Raw genomic sequence first — 16678 nt, 5'->3', positions numbered from 1 at the left:
TCACCTGGGTTTGCACCTTGAATATCACTGTCACTATAATCACTCTTTATGGTGAATTGGTTTTAGTTTGTCCGTTCTCCAAGCCTTACTTCCTGACTTCAGGGCAGGCTCTGCACAATTCTAGAGGGAATTGCTTGGCTGTACTTGGTCCTGTTTTGTGTCCTTTTTGAGTCCTGCTACTGCTTTCTCAGGGTAGTTAGTGTTACGTTTTTTGCAGGATCTCAGGGACAGTTGAGGCTGGGGACCTTTCATTGCTGCCAGAGTGGTATGATCCGAGGGAAAGTCTGAGCCCTTCGAGCTCCTGACGTGGATTTTAGCTTGAACAAAATAGCTATGGGCCTTCCCTTGTTGGAGCTCCAAGAGGCTGCTGCGGGACTTAGCCACCAGAAGCTGCTGACAGTGATATCCAATGTCAGAATGAAAGAGTTGCAGGTTTTTCTTTGGACTGGGATGAGGCCTGCTTTGCCTCCCAGGATCAGAGACACACAGTTGCTACTCAGTACATGTTTGTTGCTCGATACCCAGCCTATAACCTGTGACAGCTACTTGCCCTGCTCTTCCATTCCTAGCTTCACATCCTCTCCTCACTACACATTGGGTATGTATAGACTCAGCCATAGGCAGCGAGCAATGAAACTACCAGTTTGTAGCTGTTGCTGTTCCGTGCACAAAACTAGGCCCCTATGTGCCAGATCTGAGACCTCTTTTTTCCCTGGTGCCCAACAACAGCTAGGCCTTAGTTCAGTCCTTATGCTGGAATACTCTACGAAGCACATTCCTAGCTAGACCTTATCCCAGTGTTAATAGATTTCTCTGTCTGTCTCCCTGAGCTGAACTGGACTGCAAAAATTATTCATTGTGATTTCCAGATCTGGACTTGGTCTGTTATTTTTTAAATTTTTGTGGGATAGTTGTGGGGGAGAGCTTTGCTGAATTGTTTCCTTCTTATCTATCTCATCTCTAACACTGCTTGCTTCTTTAAAGATATCGTATGATAAATTCTACTTTCAAAACTGTTTTCCTTGTTTGTGCTTCCTTTGCAGCTGCCTTATATTGTGTGCATTTTAAAAATTGCTAATAATGGCCTATTTTTGGAGGGGGGAAAGGGTCTCACTAATACTCCCTTTTCCTCTAATACCTCTTCTAGTTATTAAGGAGCCCCTGAATTTGTTTACTTGAGTTGCCCTCTTTTCCAGAGATAAAGCCCCCACTGAGCTAACTTAACAGTGATCTTTTGTGACTGAACTCTTACTAAATTCTCAGTGTCCTTGAAGCCAAGTCAGCTACAATCCTGGCTCCAGCGAGCCTAACCCAGACTGATGTTTGTGCAGCTGGGACCCTTGTGGAAAATCATATCATCATCATACGGATTTCATCATATCCTCATAGAATGCTGCTTTTAACATCCTGCTTACTCATGATCCCCCTCCCTTTTCCTTGCCCTTCTCCTCTACAGGAGGAGATTCGTCCTTTCCCCTCCCCTACTTTTTCCTTCCTCCTCACATGTCACTCCCATTTGGGAGGAGTTTGCCTGTCTAAGACCTGGCCTTTTGTTCCCCATAAAAATCCAGGACTCCGTCTATGGGACTGAACTCCTTGGAATAGAGTTCCAACATGCATGAACCTTTTTCTTTTAATAAATCAGATTATTACCAGTATCTCATGAAGTTTTAATTATTGGCTAACATAATTAAATGAGAGAAAGAAAGGGAGGGGGCATTGTAACAGCCATAGTCAGGAAAACAGATCCATGCAGTGCTCATGTCCAAAAAATATACGTCTCTGTCCTTGTGTCTGTCATTTCTCTTTCACTTGCTTCATCATAGGTCCTCCAGAAATTTGATTCTTCCTTGGATTGGTTTGGATCAAAGTTCTTAAGTCTTTTAAAGTTGTTTTTATCTTTATAATATTGTTGTCCTTGTATGAATTATTCTCCTGGTTTTGCTCACTTTATTCTGAATCAGTCCATATTACCCAGGATTCTCTGAAATAGTCTCTTTTGCCAGTTCTTATAGATCAATAATATTTCATTATATTCATATAAGCAAACATAGGTGGCATAGTAGATAGAGGGCCAGGCCTGGAATCAGAAAGACTCGTCTTCCTGAGTTCAAATCTGGCCTCAGACGCTTACTAACTTAACTGTGTGACCCTGGTCAAGTCACTGAACTCTGTTTGCTTCAGTTTCTATGTCTGTAAAATGAACTGGAGAAGGAAATGACAAACCACTCCAGTATCTGTGCCATGAAAATATCAAATGGGGTCATGAAAAGTTAGACACAATTGAAAAACATCTTGACAACAACACATTCATATACTACAATTTGTTTAGCCATTCCTCAGTTGCCTAAACTACCCCCTTAGATTCTAGTTCTTTTCTTTTTTCCCCCCACTTTTAATTCCCCCTCAGGATCAGGAACTTTGTTTAACTTGTGACTACTATTCTTCCCCTTCACTCTGCCCCGCCTCCTGCATGCCTTTTTGTTTTCCTGTTGAGTATGATGTATTTCTACCTTGTACCTTTGGTACAAGTCATTCCCATTCCCTTCATCTCTTCTTCCACATTTGCATATTTTTTCTTGAAAATGCCAGTTATAAAAAATAGCGAATTCCAATCTTTTCTTTCTCTTCTTTCTATACTAGTGATTGTTTTTTCCCCTCACTTATTTTTTCACTCTTCAAAGCTTCAGAACAGATCCAACCCACCCCTGGAAATTCTTAATTCTTTTATCTTTTCTTTAAATCTATCTCTCTCAATACTCTTTTAAGATAATAAGGTTCTGAAGGGACATGTGTTTCTTCTCCTTTTTGAATGTTAACCTTAGATCATCATATAGTTCCTTCCAGTTCTTCAAATAATTTACCTTTTCAGGTTTCTTTGGGCTCTTGGGCTTGTGCATCAGAGTTCTTACTCAGTTGTAATCTTTTATTCAGAAATGTTTAAAAGTTCTCTATTTTGCTAAAATTCCATTAAATTAGTCTCCCGTAGGTTTATATTCAGTTTTGAAAGGTAACTTATTTTTGGTTGTAAGCAGCCTCTTTTGCCTTTTGTAATATTGAATCCTAAGATCTCCATTCTTTTGACTTTTATTTTACATTCTGATTCTAAAAGTTCTGTGCAGTTTTCACATGATTTCTTGAAATATAATATTCAGGCCTTTTAAAAAATTACTGTTTTCAGGGAGCCCAATGATTCCCAAATTATTCTCTCTCATTATACCAGTGAGTTTAAATATATATATATATATATATGTATGTGTGTGTGTATATATATATATATATGTGTATATATAATTATATATGTATGTATGTATATATGTGTGTGTATATATGTATATCAGATGTCTTACATTTTCTTCTAATTAGTCTTTTGATTTTGTTCTAACATTTCTTCATGTCTTATGCAGTCATTGATTTCTTTTGAGCTATTCTAGTTTTCAGGGATTCCATTTCTTGGGTAAGGTTTGCCACTGTCTATTCTAAGCTATTTAGAAGCTTCCTTCTAGTTCAGAGCTTTTATTTAAATTTTTATCTCTTGCTTCATTTCTCCTAGGTATTCAGGTGATCCTTGTGCTCAAAAGGAGTGAGCTTTCATTGACCATTCCTCCCTGCCTCCTACTCCTATTGCACTTAAATCTATACTAAATGTCAAAAATTATTTCTGTAGAGAGCAAGAGGACAGGTTAAGATGTCTAATTAAAATGAAATTTATATTGCATTTATTCTACAAAAAGATTAATATGATTTTAAATAGTTCTAATAATTTTTCTATATTTAATCACCTTTACTCTTTATTGTTATTTTTAGGTATATTCTTGTCAGCATTGTCAAGTGGCAAAAAACTCAACTGTTTTAGCACGCAAATATCAGCCTCTTAAAGTGGAAGAACCATGGAGTGTTGTTACTGTGGATTTAATGGGACCTTTTCATTCCAGCAGCCAAAGCCATATGTATGCCATAATTATGACCGATTTGTTCACAAAATGGATTGTGATTTTACCTCTCCATGATGTTTCTCCATCTGAAATTTCTAAAGCAATCATTAGTATATTTTTCTTGTATGGTCCCCCTCAGAGAATAGTGATGGATCAAGGAGATGAATTTATTGATCAGGTAAGAGTAGCTCCCTCCCAAATTCTGGGAATACATGACTATAGCCTCTAGTCAAATTATAAGCCCCCAAAGGCACAAGGACTATGTCACATTCCATACCTTTGGTATGTGTAGGGCTCTACATGTGGTAGGCATTCAGTCAGTATATATAGATAGTGTTTTACAGTTTACAAAGTGGCCTCACCTATATTGTCTCATTTGATTCTTGCTATAACACTGTGAAGTAGGTCAAGCATATATCAATAACTCTATTCTACAGAGAGGAAACTGAGTCATGAGGTTGTATTTAGTCATACATATAGTCATTAGTAGAAACAGAATTTATACTCAGGGTTTCCTTAATTCTGTAGCTCTTTCCATTACAACCACACTACTTGTTTGACTTTAAAAATAGCGATTACCCAATGTGTGGCAGAAGTTAAAAATGTTGCAAAATGGTATGGCCTTGAGAACATATAATCCATAGCAATGTTAAAAGCATCAAAATTATGGTAATTTCCAATAACAACAACATGGATTTTCCATTTGGAGTTTTTTGGCTCTTTGTTTAACAATTCATTTAATTTATTTAGACTCATGTTAGGGTAAATTGGTGTGAGTCAATAGATTATCTCTCTGTGGATTTCAGAATTATTTAATTTTTACTAAGGTCAGCCATTTCTAAAGTCTTCTGTCTGGCAAAAATTAAAACCTGACACAGAAGAAATTAAAGTCATCTAACAAACTTTTAAATTATGAAAAAACAGCCCAAATCTTTATCTCAAATTTATGGTGCTTTCTTTTTTTTATATACATTACATTGCCTCTCATCACTGCAGACTTTCCATTGCTTCTGCTTTCCCATTTATCAACACCAAACTTTTTATTCTTTTTCTTCTTTCTATTTGACTCCAAGATCCCAATGATGTTCCTGTAGCAAAAAGGACACCTTAGGACACCTAAAAAATACAATTTCCTATAAAAACCAAGTAAAAATGAGAGAAGCAGAGTATATGATATTTAACAAACCCACTATCTGAGCTTTTCAAAGACAGGGTTCTTATTTTGAGGTCTGTGAACTTTGGTTAAAATAATTGATAACTATAATTCAGTATAATTGGTTTCCTTTGCAATCTTATGTTTTTTATTTTACGTACTTAGACACATCATTCTGAGAAGACATCCATATCACCAGACTTCCAAATAGGGATCCATGACACAAAAAATGTTTAAAACCCCCTGCTCTAAGGCCTTCTTGATTTCTTTTAAGCACATGATTTGATGCTTTTTTGTGTATGTCTAATTTCTTCTGTCAGGAAGCTGATAAAGATTTCTTTTCCCCACTCTAGTCCATCCTCTACTCAGCTGCCAAAGTAATCTTTCTAAAGCACAGATCTGATGATGGCACCCCCTTACTCAAAATCCTCCATTAGCTCCCTTTCACCGCCAGTATCAAATATAAAATCCTCTTTTTGGCTTTTAAAGCCCTTCACGACCTGGTTGCCTCCTACCTTTCCAGTTCTTCACCCCTTATTCACCTGTATTGTATTCCACAATCCAGTGACACCAGCCTTCTTGCTGCTCCTCTAATAAGGCACTCCATCTCTCGACTCTATGCTATTTCACTGGCTGTCCCCCATGCCACAATTCTCTCCCTCCTTTTCTCCACCTACTGTCTTCCCTATCTTCCTTCAAGTCTCAACTAAAATTGTATGTTCTGCAGATAGCAGTCCCTCTCAATCTTAGAGCCTTCCTTTTGAGATTAACTCTAACTTGCCTTTCTGTATCTTGTATGTATAAAATTGTATATCTCTCCCATTAGATTGTGAACTCATTGAGGGCAAGGATTGTCTTTTGCCTTTCTTTGTATCCTCAATACTTAGAACAGTGTCTGGCACATAATAAGCTCTTAATAAATGCTTGTTGAGTTGACTTCACAAACATTTTCAGAGGAAAGGACATGGTCAAAATTATATTGAAAGCTGTAATCATTCAACAGAAAAATGTACAAGTGAAAGAAAATGGCAACTTTGTTTTATTTTTCAGATTAATGGAGAACTCTTTGGGCTTTTTGGTGCAAAGCAAATGGTGAGTTTCTACCCATCTCAACCAGACGATGCAAGTGAAAGAACTGCAAACACAATTAAAATTTTTCTTTCAAAATACTGCCTGGACCACCCAAATGATTGGGATGACCATCTACTAGCTATTTCATATGCCTTCAATTTGACTCATTTGGTATGTACTTTTTATTTCTTTGGTTAATGTTGTTTATTGATCATTTCTAGTTTGACATTTAAAGTATTTAAATCAGATTTGCCTATTTGTCTTCTTTGAAATAGGATCCTTCAAAAAATATGCCATACTTCCAAATGTTTAATCGAAATCCAGATGATCTTGGACCTTCAGATGTATTTCATGAAGGAGAAGGTAGTGATAGCATATGCATGTTTGCCAAAATTTTACGTGCGGTTAAAGAGGCTGATAAGATAATGGTGGACAAGACAACATCAACATGCCAAGTAATTCTTATTAAAATTACTTATCCATTAAAAGAATAATTACCTTTAAATTGCCCATCATTCATTTATTATACAACTAAGGCAAAATTTCTTTGCTTGAAATTGACTTTTTTTCATTTGGACAGTATGCTCATTAGTTGTCATAAAAGTACTTTGACCTTTCAAGAAATGTTTCTTGCTTGTTTTCTTTTTTAAAAAATGCAGTTGGATAACCACATTCACGATGAAACACAAAGTAAAAGCAAGATTATCATTAAAAGGAGACCAAAGCAACTAAATCCATTTCACCTTAAAGTTGGACATGAAGTTCTTCGACAAAGGAAAAACTGGTGGAAGGATGGACGTTTCCATTCAGAATGGGTTGGTCCTTGTGTCATAGACTACATTACAGAAAAGGGATGTGCTGTCCTAAGAGACAACACAGGTACCAGACTTAAGAGACCCATCAAAATGTCACACCTTAAACCCTACGTAAGAGATTCTGGTGAACAAGGTAAATCTCAATTACAGCTTTTATTTTGGTCACTTTTTTTTTTAATGAGGCTAAAGATGGAAGATAAGTATGATTTTATTCCTTTAGGGGCACTGCTGTTCCTACGGTTCTTGGGTTCAGGGTCCTGGACTGTCTCTGTCAGGGCTTAAGGGGTGTCAATGGTGGTGTTTTGACCCACTTGGCATATGCTGCCTTCTTTCTCACAAGATGCCCTGCTTCGTCGTTAAGAAATTTTTCCTTATATTTAAAATTTTTGCAAACTCCATCCATTATTCCCACTTTAGCCAACAGAGACAAAGCAGGACAAATCTTTTTTAAAAATTTTATATTTTATTTTCCAATTATATACAAAAATAATTTTTAACATTCATTTTTTAAAAAATTTTGAGTTCTAAGTTCTCTCTCTCCCTCTCTTCTCTCCCCACTCATCAAGAAAACACAAACCCCTGCCCCATAAAAAAAAAAAAGAAAAAGAAAATCAAAAAAGATAAAATTTTAAAAAAGGATGCTTCGATTTGCATTCAGACTCCCATCAGTTATTTCTCTGGAGGTAAAGAGCATTTTTCATCATAAGTCCTTCAGATCACCTTAGATCATTGTATTTCTGAGAGTAGCTAAGTCATTCACAGGTGATCATCATACAGTATTGCCATTACTATGTATAGTGTTCTGGTTCTGCTTACTTCAGTTTGCATCAGTTCATATAAGTCTTCTCAGATTTTTCTGAAAGCATCCCATTCATCTTTTCTTAGAGCATATGTGTATTCCATCACAATCATATACTACAACTTGTTCAGCCATTCCCAATCAATGGCCATCCCCTCAATTTGCAATTCTTTGCCACCACAAAAGAGCTGCTATAAATATTTTTGTACATACAGGTCATTTTCCTTTTTTCTGATCTCTTTGGGGTACAGACCTAGTAGTGATATTGCTGGGTATATACAGTTTGACAGCCCTTTGGCCATGGTTCCAAATTGCTCTCCAAAATGGTTGGATCAGTTCACAACTCCACCAACATCATCAGTGTGTTAATGTTCCAGTTTTTCCACATCCCCGCCATCATTTGTCATTTTTCTTTTCTGTCATATTAGCCAATCTGATAAGTGTGAGGTGGTATTTCAGAGTTGTTTTAATTTGCATTTCTCTAATCAGTAGTATTTCAGAGCATTTTTTCATATGCCTTTAGATAGCTATGATTTCTTTTGACAACTGCCTGTTCATATACTTTGACCATTTATCATTGGAGAATGAGTTGAATTCTTATAAATTTGACTCAGTTTTCTGTATATTTGAGAAATGAGTCCTTTGTAAGAGAAACTTGCTGTAATTTTTTTTTCTAATTTTATAAAGCCAGGCAAACTTAATGCTCCTTAATGCACAACATTTTAGATACTTAGATGGCTATCATATTACCCCAAGTTTTTTTCTTTTACTGACTAAATATCCCTAGTTCCTTTTATGGGTAGTCATATGTTATGAACTCAAGCTCCTTCATCCTTCTGGCTGCTATCTTTTGGACATTCTTCAGTGATTGTTGCCCTTCCTAAAATCTGGTGCCCAGAGTAGACACCGAAGCATCTAGATCAGGGGTAGGGAACCTGTGGCCTTGAAGTTACACATGGCCCTATAGGTCCTCAAGTGCAGCCCTTTGACTAAATCCAAACTACTTTAATTCAGACCCTCATAACCTCTTTTCTAGCCTATTGCAATGATCTTCTAAGTGATCCTCTTGCCTTAAGTCTCTCCTCTCCAATCCAACCTATACACAACTACTCAAATGATTTTCCCAAAATTCAGGTTTAACCATGCCATGCCCCCTTCTCAATAAATTCTGATAGCTACCTATTTCCTTTAGTAAATTTGAAATTTAAACTATTATTTAAAATATAAACAAGTTACTTGTTTGGCTTTTAAATTCTGTCACAACAGGGTCCCCAGCTTATCTTTGCAACCATGTCATACATTACTTAACCTCTTCCCATACTCTACCCCTTCCCCAGGCCTTTGACCTAGCTGTCTCTAATGACTGGCATGTCCTTTCTTCTTTACTTCCAACTCTAATCAAGCACCACCTTCTTCATAAAGCCTCTCCCAATATCCCAGGTACTAGTGCTTTCTCATCCACTCCTAATTTACTTCATATTTCTTTTGTCTGAAATCAAACTTCACAGAACAAATCCTTTTATTAAGAGGCAGTTGGGGTTAAGTGACTTGCCTAGGGTCACTCAGCTAGTAGGTGTCAAGTGTCTGGTCTGAGACCAGATTTGAATTCAGCTCCTCTTGCCTCTAGGGCTGATGCTGTATCCATGTGCCACCTAGCTGCCCCTGTGCTGATGATTCTTAACTCTAGTTTCCTGCCCCAGGCTCTCGGCTGACCTCCAATCTCCTAATCTCAAATTGCCTTTCATATGTCTAAAATTGGATGTCTAATAGATATCGTAAGGTAAACATGTTTAAAATAGAACTCATTATATTTCTCCCTAAACCCTTCTTACCTCCTCCCTTCTTCCCTGTTACTATAAGAGGGCAACACCTAAGTCCCTTAGGCTTGTAAGCTAGTAGTTATCCTGGATTCCTCACTGTATCTTACCCTACTACATCCAGTCTGTTGCCAACGCCTGTCAGTTTCACCTCTACAATATCTCTTTTGTATATGCCCTTCTTTCCTCTGATACTGTTCCCACTCTAGTGGTGACTTTCATCATCTCATGCCTCTGTTATTCCAATAGCCTGCTGTGGGTCTGCCTCCGTCAACTCTCTCCACATCCAGTTCATCCTCCATTCAGCCGCAAAGTGATTCTCCTAAAATGCAGGTCTGACCATGGCCCTTTCCTGCTCAGTAAACTTCATTGGCTCTCTGTTGCATCCGGAATGAACTTACAGAGGATAGTTTGATTATGAAACACACTTTCCCCCATAATCTGGCTTGTACAAAACCAGAGAGTGGCCCTTAATCATTTTTATTTTTCCTTGTATTCTTAATATAAGAATATATTTTTTTTCTTTCAAAGCGATCTTACTTTAGGAATATATCTTATCGATGGCAGTCTGTACAGAAATCATAAAGACAGATTTATGCTATTTTAAACAATGGAAAAGTAAGCATTGAGATGCATAGGGTCATAGGACCCTTAGAGGTCTCAAGACAATCCCTTTATTTTACAAATGAGAAACAGATTGAGAGAGAGAAGTTAAGTGATTTGCTCAGGGTCACAGAGCTACTTGTAAGTAAATGAGGCAGAATTTGAATTCAGGTCTTCCTGACTAAATCTAGCATTCTAGCTATTATGCCACAGAGTTACCTTATGCAAAAAATATCATGTTAACCATCCTAATACTGGATTCTGAAACTTAATTCTGAGCCTTTTAAAAAAACCAAACTACCTCCTGCTTTTTAACTTGAACAATAAATGTCATTTCTTCTTTTCCTATAAAATCACATTCATATCTTCCCTTAAAAAAATTTCATAAGTTGATTTTAAAAGGATTCTCTAGTTGAATTTTAAGCAAACAAAAGGCCACTGAATAGCCTTCCACTTTTTTTTTTTAATTTGACTGTAATTCCGCTGGACAAGCTGTATCCAAGAACACTGTGATGGTTGTCTTTTTGCGTCTACCATGGCTACTCTGCAGCCTTCAGATTTCAAAGCCATATCAAAGATTCATTGTCTAAGGCAAATCTGCTTTTATTGCCAGATTCTAATCTGTTCCTCTCTAGGACATGTGTAAAGAAAGCATATTCAGTCCTTAGGTTAAATTCCACATAGCTGTTATTTTAAGTGAGCCTATAGTGGGTTTTTTTTCCTTATTCCATGACTTTTTGGCAGAAAGGTTTATTAATTTGATAGCAATAAGAAAAATTGAAAAAGTCTTGGCACATTTGTTTGATTTAATGATATTCTCTCCTTCCTATCAAAATGAGATTTTATTGTTTCATCAGCAGCAAATTTGGGAGATATTTTCTAGTAGTTCTGATTATTTTATGATTATCCCATCCATACTCTTTTGCCTTTTATAATCAAAAACATACAATTTTGAGATGGAACCCTCTGGTCAAAAGATACAAAAGCTAACTAGTCTAATTAGGCTTGAAACATTTATTCTTTGATTTGGACTCCAGAAAAGAATCTTCTTTCTGTTTATGCATATCTTTTGCCCAAGCAGCCCACATCTTCTTTATCCTCATAGAAAAAATGCAACTTGCATAATATCTTCAGATCTGCATTGGGAAAAGTTTCCCAACTGTAAGTTCCTTGTTGATGTTGGTTTCTGTCTGTTCCATGGATGCCAGCATTCAGCATAATGCTTGGCACTATGTTTTTTCATTCATTGATAGATAGAAAGTGAACCATTCAAAAGTCAGTTGGCCTGTCTTACAGTTTGCAGATGAGTCTGTCTGATTATAATACACTCTTCTTGTATATGGACCATACTACACATTTCTTAAAGTACGTTAAAGAGATGGATATATGTTTTGGAATTTGGGAAGCAACTAAATGAGAACTCTGAAAATTATCTAAAGCTAATCATGAAACAATTACACAAAATAAAGTTTTCTAAAGCCATTGTATTTTCCACCATTGATTCAAAAGTGGTCTTGATAGACAAATAAAGCATTTCCATTAAAATGTCTCTAACCTTAACAAGTGAGCCCACTTTGTTTTAAAATAATAATATTGCATTTCTTCAATAACATGTAAAAATAATTTTAAATATTCATTTTTTAAAACTTTGATTTCCAAATTCTCTCTCTCCTCTCCCTGACACAGTGAACAACTTGATAATAGGTTATACATGTGTAATCATGTAAAACATATTTCCATATTAGTCATGTTGTAAAAGAAGACCTAGACCAAAAAAATAAAGAAAGTGAAAAATAGTATGCTTCAATCTGCATTCAGACTCCATAGTTCTTTTTCTGGATGTGGATAGCATTTTTCATCATGATTCCTTTGAAATTGTCTTGGATCATTATATTGCTAAGAATAGTTAAGTCATTCACAGTTGATCATACAATATTGCTGTTAATGTGTACAATGTTCTTCTGGTTCTAAGTGAGCTCACTTCAGAGAGAAAACATGGCAAACTATATAAATGAAAATGAAATTTAATTTTATTTGACTACCAGTTTTCAAAGTTGGATATAAAAGTTAAATTTAGGTTTATTTATTATGTAAATTATTTACTTGAATATCACAACATCATCTCCTATCTTTTATAAGTATTTAGTGGAACTTTTAAAATCCAGTTTTTGGGTCTGTATTTTGCTTCCTTCAATTAAATGCTTTTAAAACTCTAATGCCAGTGAGTTGGATCTTTACATTCAGAAGGACATCATCAGGTGACTTGTTTTTCAAGTTTCAACTCTTTGAGGAAAGCTTGTTCTGGAGAATATTACATACTTTGGATTTTACCAGGTCTGTGAAGAGCCCAGAAAAATACTGTATCAGTCTGTATGGGGCTCACCAATTTAAATCCTCAAAAGGAATGAGGCAGTGTACAGGAAAAAAAAATTTAGGCTTTATTTTCAGCCGATAATGATTTATACTTTAAGTAATATCTCTTTGTACAACTAAAATAATTTTGAAATATCTAAAATACTATAATTATCTAAAATTAGATTTATTTTAAGGGTGTGGGTATTCTGTAGAAGCCATGGACAATATGGGAAAAAAATTAGGAGAAACAAAAATAAAAGACTTCATTGGCTTTATATGTTGCAAAACTCCATTAAATTATTGCTATAGCTCCATCAGAGCTCTTTGTGTCTTAAACCCTACAGGTAAACATTTTAAAATGGATATTTCATTTAAATGTCTGAATTTCTACTTTTTCTGATAACCCTGGGCCCTCTACAAGAATCAAAAAGAGGCTTCACCTGTAAGAATAAACGAGGTGGTTGGTGTATTTTCAGCACAAGTATGCTTAATGTAGAATATTCAAAATAATTATCCATTGTATATAATCATATTTGTATAGAATTCTCTAAGTCAGTTCTATGCAGTTTTATTAACTTTCTTGTTGGTTTTTAAACATTTTTCCCCAGGTTGATTGCTTGAGTACTATAAAGTTGATTATATCTTATTCCAATAAGGAAATTTGCTAAAGTAGTCATTGAGTATTTCAGATATCCAGTTGTATTCTGAGACAGAATTACTGATTCACATTTTCATACTGCTGTCTTCCATATCTACATCTTATTTTCCATTTTCTAGTTAGGTCTTAAAATCAGTTCTAAGAAATCCCTAATCCCCAGGGTCATACATGTGCCAAGAACCTAGGCCATTAGGTTTTGGAGGAAATCCAGTCTGGATACCAGAAAATAGGATTTTTACATCATGAATTTAGTTGTTTAAAAAGTTACATGAAGAGTTTTAAATTTCATTAAAGAGTTTATCAGGATTGTTAATGATCCTTTTAAAATTTCATTAATTCATCTATTTGTGCTTCCTTGTATGCTAAAGGAAGTGTGTGTGTGTGTGTGTGTGTGTGTGTGTGTGTGTGTGTGTGTGTGTGTGTGTGTGTGTGTGTGTGTTTCAAACTGGACTTGTGATTTCATTGGTATAGGTAACTCCTGGTGAGGAAACTCTGTCTCCCAATTTAGATCTGCACCTCTTCTCCAACTTGTGTCCATAGAGAGTTACCTAAAGCCTCTGTGACATTAATAGATTTACCCAGGCTGACATAGCCAATTTATGTTAAAGATAGGACTTGCACTCAGGTCTTCCTGATCATTGGGCTGACACTCTATTTACTACACCATGCTACCTCTCATCAGACTTCTTAGAGTAACATAATTTCCAAACATTATAGTTTTAGATTGCTACTTAAAGAGAGAAAAAGTAGATCATAGAAACCATAAACTTTCTAGCAATCTGATATGATTTTTAAGAAAATTTTACTTTTAAAAACTGCTTATTCTTCCACAGCTGTGAACTATCATAATTGCTAAATATTACCTTCTTTATATACCTATTCATTCACTCACAATAAGAAAAAGGAAGTTGTTATATAGATTGGTATTCTTATTTCTTATTTTGTTTATAAATATAATTGATTGTCTTAATGAAAGATAAACTCATGATTTTTTGTTTGTTTGTTTTAGATAGCCATTATCATTTATATGATTCAGTAGTGGCTGATCATGACTACGTTGGGTTAGCTGAAATTCCAATTGGATCATACCAGCCAGAGATTCTTGTAGAAGATGCAACTATTTGTACATCAAATGACAAATTATCTGTACCAAATAAGGATCATGAACTATCAGAAAGCAAAAATTCTAAAATTTCTCAGCTGTTAGAAGATCATGGCATTCAACCTGTCAATTTAAATCTTGAAAAACAGACTTTCAGTTTGTTGGACTCTTCAAACCAAGGCCTTGAATATTTAAGCTAGTTAAATAAATTCAGGCGGTGTTTGCTTAGAATTCATAACCTCTTTTTATAATGCTTTGGCTTCATGAGACAAAAGAAAGTATATGTTAACATATTATTAAATCCTGAAATGGTTTTTACTATTTATTTAGAAAAATATGTATATATATATATATGTATATATGTGTGTGTGTGTGTGTGTGTGTATATATATATGTGATGAGTGTGTATATACACATGTCTATCTGTCTCTATATGTGTGCACATATATAAGTATAAAACACATAATTATGCTATATATATAAAATAGTAAATGTATTTTAAATACTTATTATGAAAGATGCATTTTTCCCAAAAGAGAAGTGCAGGGTGTATGTGTAAAGCACCTTCACTTTAATAAAATAAAATAAATTCCAGATTAGTGTCTACTGTTTTTAACCTGTTTTTAACCCTGATTTTTTTCATAAAATATTGTTTTTCAGAATGTAGCAGATTCTACTGTACTACCTAAAATTGAATTTTAAAATGGTGAAATTGATTTTTATGCTATATGAGATTAATATGATGTTGGAGGAAATAACTGAGGCTTACATCAAATGGAATCTTATAGGATATTAGTTATATCAACTTTTTTGGGATGACATCACAGAAATGTCTTTTCATTTTGAAGTATATCACTTTATAAAAAGTATAGATAAACTTTAACCTGATCCATTATTTATGTATAGCTATGTAATCTGACTGGCATTCACACCGGCATACATACGTGTGTTTGTATTCATGTGTGTACATGTGTATACATATGTGTGTTCATGTGGATATGTATATGTATATAGATATACACATATATACAAACTGCCCCAGAATTGTTAGTACAGCTTTAGTATCTTCAAACTACTCCGAGATTTTTGAGACACCCTGCATAAACACACAAACATATAATACATGTATGTGTGTGCGCGCACACACATAATGCATACATGCACACACATGTATATATGTATGTATGCACATATACACACACGTGCAGTTTTCACCTATAACCGCTTTCAGAAGAGGCAAATGATAACTGCCATGAGGGAATTTTTTAAAAATTCAGGCAATGTCCTAATGCCATAACACATTCACTATACTCTCAAGCTGTTTTCTCCTTCAAAAACCCATCTTTTTAATACCACTATGTTCCTGGTAATGTTATGTGGTGACGACATGAAACATGGCATGAATGCAATGATGTGAGAAGAATTGACACTTCATCTGACTAAAAATATAATGGAAAGTTTTATGAGCTGAAGGATGTCAGTGGTGACTCATATATTATTGGAAGTATAAGATATATAATCACAGAATCTGAGTTAGCAGGGCACTCAGAAGTCTCTTAATCTAATCTGTTCTCTGATGAGGAATCTTTCGTATGACATCAGCAACAAGTGATCGTCAAGTCTCCATTTACCAATCTCTGGGGAGAGGAAACCCAGCTACTGTCTCATGCAGAAACCCATTCTGTTTTGGAAAAATGATTGTTCAAAATTTTTCTTTACAATCAAGCCTAAAGCTACTTTTTTGTAATTTCTACCCTTTCCTCCTAATTCTGCCCTCTGTAGCCAAGAGTATAACTCCTTCCATATAACAGTCCTTCAGTTACATAAAAACAGCTATCATGTTTGAATTAAGGCTTATCTTCTAATAACAGATGGACTCCTTGAGTGGTGCTTTGATGTCCACAACCAGAGGAGGGCCTCCCACATGGCTGGGTAGATCTGCAGCAGAAACTCTACTGAAATCTAGGCAGATACCTCAAGGGCATCAATAAGAAAAACAGGGAGGCACCATGTACTACAAAATAATTATAGCAGCACTTTTTATGGTAGTAACAAACTGGAAACAATGTAGCTGCCCATCGACTGGGAAATGGCTAAACAAAGTATTGTCATGAATGTAATGGAATATTACTATGCTATGAACAACAAACCTAATGAATACAAAAACCATGGGAAGGTTTATGAATTCGTGCTAAGTAAAATAAGAACTAGAAATCTAATACACAATGACTAATGTAAATGGAAAGAATAACAACAAGAATAATTAAAAGTGTGGTGAAATTATGACAAAATTTAGTTTCAAGAAGAGATATAAAAGGAGACCCTCTCACCTTTTACAGAAGATAGAGACCATACATGCAGGATATTGCA

At 35.3% G+C, this 16678-nt stretch overlaps 1 protein-coding gene across 3 annotated transcripts in view; it reads left to right on the top strand.

The window, feature by feature from the left end:
• The window catches only part of GIN1 (gypsy retrotransposon integrase 1), a 45966-nt gene extending 31064 nt beyond the window's left edge, over positions 1-14902 (top strand). For all 3 annotated transcript variants that reach the window (XM_020973996.2, XM_020973995.2, XM_020973997.2), the window contains 5 exons: positions 3808-4113; positions 6139-6330; positions 6435-6614; positions 6819-7107; positions 14216-14902. In XM_020973996.2, the coding sequence (XP_020829655.1) occupies positions 3808-4113; positions 6139-6330; positions 6435-6614; positions 6819-7107; positions 14216-14508 (1260 nt within the window). In that variant the 3' untranslated portion in view covers positions 14509-14902. The remainder of the gene's footprint in view (positions 1-3807; positions 4114-6138; positions 6331-6434; positions 6615-6818; positions 7108-14215) is intronic.
• Positions 14903-16678: the final 1776 nt, after the last annotated feature.

This window comes from Phascolarctos cinereus, unplaced genomic scaffold (genome assembly GCF_003287225.1).
Source record: "Phascolarctos cinereus isolate Bilbo 61053 unplaced genomic scaffold, phaCin_HiC Scaffold_4;HRSCAF=312, whole genome shotgun sequence".
Taxonomy (NCBI): Eukaryota; Metazoa; Chordata; class Mammalia; order Diprotodontia; family Phascolarctidae; genus Phascolarctos; species Phascolarctos cinereus.
Note: the sequence above shows the minus strand (reverse complement) of the source record. Positions and strands in the feature narration are given on the sequence as shown.